General features: G+C 52.8%; 1 protein-coding gene across 1 annotated transcript; it reads right to left on the bottom strand.

The window, feature by feature from the left end:
- Nucleotides 1-6011: 6011 nt before the first annotated feature.
- DKK1 (dickkopf WNT signaling pathway inhibitor 1) lies at nt 6012-8268 on the bottom strand. The gene is made up of 4 exons (XM_082002516.1): nt 7999-8268; nt 7696-7852; nt 7468-7578; nt 6012-7308 (listed from the first exon to the last, which is right to left on the bottom strand). Exons 1-4 carry the CDS (start codon nt 8188-8190, stop codon nt 7058-7060), a joined length of 711 nt encoding a protein of 236 aa, XP_081858642.1. The 5' UTR covers nt 8191-8268; the 3' UTR covers nt 6012-7057.
- Nucleotides 8269-8470: the final 202 nt, after the last annotated feature.

The following is an 8470-nucleotide window of genomic DNA, read 5'->3' as shown; positions in this document are numbered from 1 at the left end:
CTTCCCAACCCAGACCCCGTGGACCACAGCCTGCTCTCACTAGCTGAGAAAGAGCTGCTATTTGTGTGAACCTTCCCAAGTTCCTTCTAGAGACGAGGTGACCTCAGCTTGGCAGTGGGTAGAAAAAAACCTGCTTTTCATTAGAGGAGGAATCAAGGAGGCCCCTCCACACTTCTAGAAAATAGACCATACAGGACATTTTATACCCTCCATTCTCATTCTGCTGCACATCAATGGAGAGATGCTCTTCGAGTGTGCAAGTTAAAATAAATTAAATTACTAAAATTAATTATAGTTTTCATTTACTGTTCCTTGTGTGAATCCACTTATTCTGAAAAAGAAGCGTGAAGTTCAGGTCCTACCTGACTGATTATCTGACTTCTTAGCAGGTTGTGAAGTTGTCATTTTTGAAGTGCCACCTGTACACCACGAGGCTGGCTATAAAGCTACAAATCCTTGTGGATCAATAGAAAAATAGAGAATTAGTGTTAAGGTGCAAGATCAAAACTGTATAGAAATACTTTCATCTGTGGTGAATTGGCTCTCAGGATTAAAAAACCAAAAAAAAGCGCAAGTGAACCAATTTTGGAAGAGGGTCTTCCACACTTTGCCCTTCTGTTTATCAGTGATTTATGATGGCATTGGTGTCTTTAAGTCAACCTCATAAAACCCAGGAATTTTAAGTAATGCACAGTAAAATTAAATATTTCATTTTTTTTCAATGTGCATCCACATTAAGGCAAAAGCGGTTAGGCAACCTGACCCGCTACAAGAAGTCCTTCATTGGGCACGGGTGGAGGATGTGCTGCTCACGTCAGCCTGGAGCTTCAGGAGGTCATTTCAATGAGGACATTGGTCCGGAGGATGAGAAGGGGATCAGAGTTGCTGCCGCCTTGCCAGGGTTGTGCTTCCAGTGATGAAGCTCTTGCATAATCACTTATTCTTCCCAAAATCAGCGTCTTGAACCATTTACATGTTTTAAAGAAGGTTTAGTTTAAAACTGAAAACAAATAAATAAATTTTAAAAATAGACCAACACTTGCCAATGGGTCTGACACCCACATGCTTGCAGCCCCAGATCACATTATCCAAGAGGCAACAGCAGGGCCTTAAGGAGCCAATACTCAAGAAAAACAAAACAAAAGTAATAATTAAAAAAACCAACCCACCCCCCCAGACGCTTATAGTATCATCCTTCCCACGGCCAATAATCAGCATTTAGAGATCTCCTCTGCCGGTATTTGCATCCGAACCTCCGTCGTCGTCTTTGTCTTGTCCCCATGTGACTTAATTCACGAGTTTTCAGTTTGGTGGCCACCAGTTACACGACTTGGCCGTATGCTGGGTTTGTTTTAAACCCGCTGGTTGAACAGTCCATCTCCTTCTCGCATTGTAAGAAACAAAAATAACCACTTGGTCACCTCCTCAGCATTGTTTACAGCCTTACGGGCCGCTCCTACCCTCCCTTAGTCATCCCTTCTCCAGCTAAGAGCTGCCAAACCTCTCCTTGTACGGGAGCATGCTCTCACCTCCTCATTACCCTTTATTTTCCATAGTTCTGCTGTATGATCTGCTTCTGGAGTCACTTGGTCTTGCCATATTGTCCTGCAATATTTTCCTAGTCGGCTGCTGGGAGGTGGTTTTTTTTTCCCCCTCACAGATTTACCTATCCTGACTCTGTCTCACCTACGGACTTACTACTAAAAGAAGGATTTTTTTTTTTTTTTTTAAATAGAAAGGTAAGTAGACTTGTAAGGCACAAGTCCCAGCACCCATCTTTCTAGGTGTCATCACCTCCTTCCACCACAAGCAACAACTATTTGCTCCCATGGCTTGTGCTCCCCAGTTATTTCAAAAGAGGGGGGGAAAAAACCCCCTTTGTTTCCTCCAGCAGCAGCTTCATCCCGTTGGTGAGGCTCCTCACCAAGGTCTTTGCAATCAACTGGATCACCTTCCTCTACCTCCCTGTTGATTCCTTTACCCGCTTCTCCCAGACCGGCAAAGCGGGTCTTGGAGACCTCGCACAACCCGGGCTGAGCCGCTGCCCACCCCGTCACCCGCAGCCGCGCGGAGCTGGGACGCGGGGGGGTGGAGGACAACCCCTGCCAGATGCTCCGAGGGGGGGATGCTCGACATCCCATTGTGGCCCAGCTGCGCCCCTCGCCCTCCCCGGCCAACCCTTTCATCGGGCTACGGCCATTTGCATGCTGATGGGCTTATTACTCGCTTAAATCACCTGCTAATGGGTCCCCTCCCTCACTGAGAGGTAGATTAGAAGCTCTGCCCAGAAGCGGCCTCCTTAGGTTATCCTCACCCCCTTCTTAAGGTGTTAATTAGGGACACAAGTCAGGCACTGGGAGGGGGGAAAAAAAAGAAAAAAAAAGAAAAAGAAGGAAAAAAAAGAAAAAGAAGAAAAAAAGCTACTTAAGGAGGAGGAAAAAAAAGCAATAACCATCACTTTGGATTAGTAGGGATGTGTGTGTGTTTGAAGAGACGCGAGGCATGGAGGAAACCATACCTTTAATGCTCTGCGTGGGGTGATGAGGAGCTGGGCCACCTGGGTGCTCCGCTTCCCACCCCAAGCGAGATCAAGGTTTGCAAGGCTTAGGATAAAGAGCAACTCCAGCAGGTGGGTTAACTCCCCCCCCCCCCAAAACAAACCAAAAAAGCCACCCCCCAAAGCTTTCTGGATTGTGTTACGTCCATAAAGGTTTTTCACCTGCTCCCTCTGTTCGGGGCTTTCATCTTTTTGAGCCAAAATGTGCAGGTTTTCTGCTCTGTGTCAGGCGAGGTGAGTATATTTTAAAAAACAAATAAATAAAAAAGCAACTTTTCTCGTCTTAATGCCTGTGGGTGGGTTTAAGGACTTTGGTAACCCTTTCTTGCACTGTGGGAGTACAGAGAGGAGTTTTGTTCCTCAGACAAGCGTTTTTAGTGGGAGTTTAGCGTTAAATGCCATGTGAAGGTGCGTGTTTTAAAGCTTTGCTTAAAAAGAAAAGGCGGGGGGGATATTTCTTGTGCTACAACTGGGGGGTCAACCTAGTTTCTGAAAGAACTTAGGAAGAAAATTAGAAGAAAACAGAATTTGTCCACCCAAAAAACCGCGTTTTGTCACAAATCACAGTCAAAACCGCGCCGCGTCCCATCCTCCCCACTACCTCTCTTGTAAGATTAACATTTAATAAATAATTAACAATTATTTATGCCAATATTGTCACCGGCTGCAGCAGAGAGGGGTTTTCTGGTGATGCTCCTGTGAAAGCATCTCCTTGAAATCCGCATCCAGAGCGCAGAAGAAGTCATCTCAGGAGGCCCGCAGCCTAGTTGGAAGAGTGCTTCGATTTTTTGCTTCCAGTCGTTGAAGCCACCCGTGTTTATCGAGCCCACGTAATCTCAGGGCTGGGGTAGGGCTATGGGGTTCTGGGTTGTCGCCTTATTATTTTTAGCTGAGTGCTGCAGAGGTGCAAGGCATGTAGCAGGCCGGCGGTTAAGAGTCCAGAAAGGGCTTAAAAAAAAAAAAAATTGAACAATTAGACAAATTAATAGCAAATTGGTCCGTAAATGGGTATCGAAGGGAGTAGGACCTTTAAAACCTGTAACACTGCAGTTGTTGTAAAGCTGTGCTACCAGCAACCAGTCACTGGGCGAGGCTGCTTTACAATGCTCTGCTTTTTTGTTGTTATAAATAACAATATTTAACTTTCTAGAGCTTTATTGTTAGCTCTTCCAGCCCTATGGCCAGGAACAGCGAGTAAACAAGAGCTCGTAAACCTCCTTGTCCGCTAAAACCTGCTTCCTCTATTAGCTCTTCTCTTTGCTTAGAATAAGGTTTTTTTCCTGGCTTTTTTGAGGGGAATAATTTCATTAGAGAGGAGACAGGTGGGGGAAGCGCATCCCCAGATGCCTTGTACTACGGACGTTACTGGGTTGTGTCGCGTGCTGAAATAACCTGTTTCTCCCCCTCTTCTCGCTTCGGATCGGAGCGCGAGATCCAGATCCGGACACAGCAGCCGGTTCAAGCCTACGGGCTTGCCACATCCCCTCTTTTTCCCAAGTCTTGTTACTATACGTTCAACTTCCCATACGTGCCTTTTTTAAAAAAAGTCGCGTGTGTTAATTCAGGCATTTCTGAAATCTGGAGTATGTGCCAGTGGGGAGATGGATACAGGAGGGACCGTGATGATGCTGCTTATTCCCCCGGGCATCCCGATGCTCCCACCCGTCTTCCATTTTACCCACATTTCTGAGTTGCTGTTGGCACTAAATGAATATTTGGACTTCTCGGTAACGCAGGTTCAGGTCCTGGGGGCTGAATGACGCATGGGGATAGAAAACACTGAAAATCTCTGCCTTAAAAAAAATTTTTTTAAAGTTTAACAGACATGGGTCATACTGTCGTGATTTTTTTTTTTTCCTAAGAAATGTTACTAAATCCAATTTCTTGGTGCTCTACTTGAAGAACAGACCCTGAAAGGTCAAACGGGGGAGAAATGGGAAGAGATCCCGACTGCTCGCTGAGATGTGGTAAGAAGGAGGGGGGAACCAAAAAAAAATATCACAAAACTGTTGCTTTTATGAAATCTAGCCATGGAAAGAATTATTTGGGAGATCTGCCGTGTTAGCATCCATCCAGCTGGCGATGGGCCCGGGCCACAGCAGGCAGATGCAACCCGTGCTTCAGAGGTCCCACATGCCTTGCGTCGGGCGCTCGGCGCTGACCGGAGCTGCTCCTCTTGCCTGAAAAGGACCGCTAAAAATGCTCTTTTTTGTTTGGGTTTTTTTTTTTTTCTTCCCCCCAGACTGAGAAAGAGAAGAAAATCAAGGCATAAGCCACATAAAGTAATTTTTGGTCAACGTGAGGACAAATACAGAGATGGCCAAACTGCCCGAAACCAAAGAGGATGGAGAACACGGTACTAACGATGACAAGAAATGGTACCCAAGGTTTTTTCAGACCAAAATAATCACTTTATTAAGGTATCTGAAGTGCTGAAGAGCGCCGGGTGTCACTGCTAGGCCATCCTGGTGCTAAAATGTGTCTGCAAAGGGTGGAGTTGGGTGCGACGCTGCCGAGCTCCACGTACCCGAGCACGCTTGCGAGCGGGCAAGGCTTGAAATAACGTCATTCTGAGCCAAAAAGATGCGTAATTGGTATTTAATGCACCCACCGCGAGCGTATTTTTCACTGCCTTCAAAGGTGTCAAAGCTGTATCGGTCTGCCCGGGAAGGGGGAAGTGCTGGAACTGTGGAGAAAAAACCCTAAACTTAATGACACTATTTTATATGTACTAGGGGTAAAATGTGCCACTGTTAATGTCAGATCTGAACTCGTCTAAATAGTTACTGACACTTTTATTTATAGCCAGGTACATTCATTGCTCCGGTGCCATTGACTTTTATTGAACATAATTGTAATTAGTAACAATAAGTATGTTATAAAATAGAAATGCTTTAAAGAAATACATGGTTTTAAAAAATCACTAATTTTTTTTTTTTTTTTTTAATTTTTGAAGCCTTGCACAGTGTTTAAAGCACCAAACTCAAGCCTCCGAGTCATGAACTCTTTCAGGGGGCTGCTTCAAACCCCAGCTCATGCTGCAACCCCAGTAAAAGCTGCTCCTGAGTGCAGACCTGGCACGGTGAGACTTAAAAACGCGCCGTCCAGCCACGTCACCGCGCAGCACCGCTGCGACCTGCAGATTGCCCATTAGCTTACGGCATCCGCAGCTCTGGCTGCAGTCGCCCTGGGTATTGGGGTGCTGCCAATGGGGACACCCCCCCTGCCCCGTGCATTTAAGGTTTAAGGAGCATCAGCGTTTTACCCTCCCGCTTGGGGCAGTTTTGGCTTTTCTCAGCCTGCCGGGATGCCCACCCAGCCCCAGCTGTGGAAAGAGCTGGAGGGAAGCTGGGGGTGATCCCTCACCCGTGCCAGAGGAATCTGGCTGGAGCATCCCTGCAAGTGGGACACGGTGCCCTCGGGGCCACCCGGGGACATGCTGCACCGCAGTCAGGTTTGGGCTTTGGGTACAAAGCATTTTTTGGGTTGTACGGGGAAGACTCCAGCATGGTTTTGCAGGCCCAACACCTTCCCCAGCCTGCAGGGAGGCACTGGAGAGCTGCCAGAACTGCACTTGCTGCCCACCAGCCCCATGCCGCACAACACGGCCCCCCCCCCCCCCGCCATTTACAACCACTGGGCAGTGTTAGAAGCTAAAGGGGGTGGGGAAAAAAAAATGCACACTTGCAGCTTTCCCTCCCTCCAAGCTGTCCCAAAAAGGAGAAAACTCATAGCAACAGGCTGCAAAGTGAAAAATAAGTCTTTATTGTGCGTAGAGCCAAGATTGCGCCGACGGAGCGGCTGAGATCGCCGTGCTCCTCGTCACCCGCCCCGCGGTCGGCCACACGCTGCGGTCCGGCACAGACCCTCTGGTGATCCTTCGCTCCCTCCTCACCCCACGGGAAAACTGGGCTGCAGGGTGTTTCGCTGCCGTTTGCCCTTGCTGGGGCCCATCCTTGGCCCCGTGTCTGGCAGCCAGAGGGTACCGGTGGCTACTGTGGCACGCCGCAATTCCTAAAGAGCTGCTGAATCAATAGCGATAACCGAACGGCCTTTCCCATGGGGTGCTGGCGATGAGCCACCCCACTCCCCCCTCTCATTTTGGGCATTTCCACCCCCAGGCGCATCTTCCCTCCCGTGGGGCAGGGAGGGACCACGGCGGCCACGCGCAGGTAGGGACGCGCAAGCAGCTGGGGCTGATTTTAAAGAACGGTTTATTCGCTCGCAAACAGACGGTCGCGTCCCTTTGACCTAGATTTAAAAACCCAGTGTGTACAAAGTCACAGTCACGGCTTGAAGAGCACAAGGCAGCACCCTCGGAAAAAAAAAAAAGTCATTAAAAGTCCCGGCGTTATGTACAGCTAAGTGCCAGCTCGAGTATTCACAACACAGTAACGTACTGCAATTAGTTGCTTAAAAGTAGTTCCCTTGAGAAACAACCTTCTGCTCCGGCGGGGCCGGAGTCCATCCTGTCCCGTCCGTCTGTCCGTCCGGCGATGCTCAGTGCCGCTGGCAGGTGTGCAGGCGGGAGGCGTCGGAGGGGCCGTGCTCTCGCTGCAGGCGGCACGCCAGCCCCTCGGCGCACTGGCACCGCTGGAAGATCTCCAGGCCGTGGGTGCCTTTCCGCCGGTGCCGGGTACACACCTGCCCTTCCCGCAGCACCGGCTTGCAGATTTTGGACCAGAAGTGACGGGCGCAGCAGAGCCCGGCCGCGCAGTCCGATGAGCGCAGGCAGAAGTCGCCTTCCTCACCTGTGTGGGGACAGCGCAGCATGTGCTCAGCCTGGGATGCTCCCACGGGGGACGGTGGGGCTGGGTGGGCAGCCCCCATGGGGGGACAGCAAGTGGGGTGGGCACCCCGAACAGCCCCCACGGGGGACAGTGGGGTCACGATGCTGGGGACCCCCTTACCTTTGGCGGTGGGGAGCCAGGCGGGAGCGGGCGTCCGTCGGGGCAGCAGCTCGGCGCCCACCTCGTCCAGCTCGGCGGCTCCGTGGGGAGGCTCCGGAGGGGTGCAGAGCCCTGCGGGGAGCAGCGGGGCCGGCTGTCAGCCACAGGCGGGACCCCGACACCCCCTCCCGCGGACACCGCCGGGGTGGTGTGTCCCCCGTCCCCGCCCCAAGCCGTGCCGCCTCTCACCGTTGCTGCAGGTCGTGCCGGGGCAGCACATGGCGTCGCGCAGGCAGCGCTTGCGGCGTCTCCGGCAGGCGAGGCAGAGCGGGGCACCCCCGCCGCGGGCCGCCCCTCCGCAAAACTCCTCGGGGCCGCAGTCCTCGTCCTCGGCGCAGGGGAAAGGCTGGGGAGGGGGGAAGAGAGGAGGCGGGGGGTCAGGGGAAGCCGCCACCCCACATCCCCGACGGGGGGGGGGGTGTGTGTGTGTGAGGGGTGTGTGTCTGCCCCCCACCCCGCCGCTCGCCGTCCCCGCGGCATCCCCGCTCCTACCTGCCGGGTGGCGGCCGGCGGCGGCTTGTTGCTGCCGTCGAAGGGGGCAGCGGGGGCGGCGCTGGCCTCGGCCGCCCCCCCCGGGGGGGGGCCCTTGATGGCGTTGGAGCTGAGGGCCCCGCCGGCCGCCGCCGCCCGCCCCGCCGGGGCCGCGCAGCTCAGGGCCGCCAGCAGCGCCAGCAGCCGCCGCATCCTCGTCCCGGCCCCGCCGCGGTCCCTCCTGCGCAGCAGCTCCCGCGGCCCCCGAGCAGCGGCTACCTGCGCGCCCGCCGCCGCCTTTATACCCCCGGGGGCTGCCTCCTGCGCCCGCCCCCTCGGGGAGGAGGGCACGGCGGATGGGGTTTCAAAGGGCTCCCCCCCCCCGGGGAGGGGTTGTGCCCATGAGCCCCCAAAAACCAACCCCACCCCGCCCCGAGGGCTCCGTCATTGGCCGGTGGCGCGGGAGGGGGTTTCGCAGGGGCAGGCGCACCCC

This window comes from Phaethon aethereus, assembly GCF_964289735.1.
Source record: "Phaethon aethereus genome assembly, chromosome: 7".
Lineage (NCBI taxonomy): Eukaryota > Metazoa > Chordata > Aves > Phaethontiformes > Phaethontidae > Phaethon > Phaethon aethereus.
The sequence above is the reverse complement of the archived record's forward strand: the minus strand, read 5'-3'. Positions and strand labels throughout refer to the sequence as shown.

What these genes read in the sequence shown, in the direction of transcription:
- DKK1 (XM_082002516.1), bottom strand. Translation starts at nt 8,190, where the DNA reads ATGCGGCGGCTGCTGGCGCTGCTGGCGGCCCTGAGCTGCGCGGCCCCG. An exon ending in CGCCGGCCGCCACCCGGCAG is followed by an intron (nt 7,853 to 7,998) that starts GTAGGAGCGGGG and finishes CCCCCTCCCCAG; the next exon opens with CCTTTCCCCTGCGCCGAGGA. An exon ending in CTGGCTCCCCACCGCCAAAG is followed by an intron (nt 7,309 to 7,467) that starts GTAAGGGGGTCC and finishes GTCCCCACACAG; the next exon opens with GTGAGGAAGGCGACTTCTGC.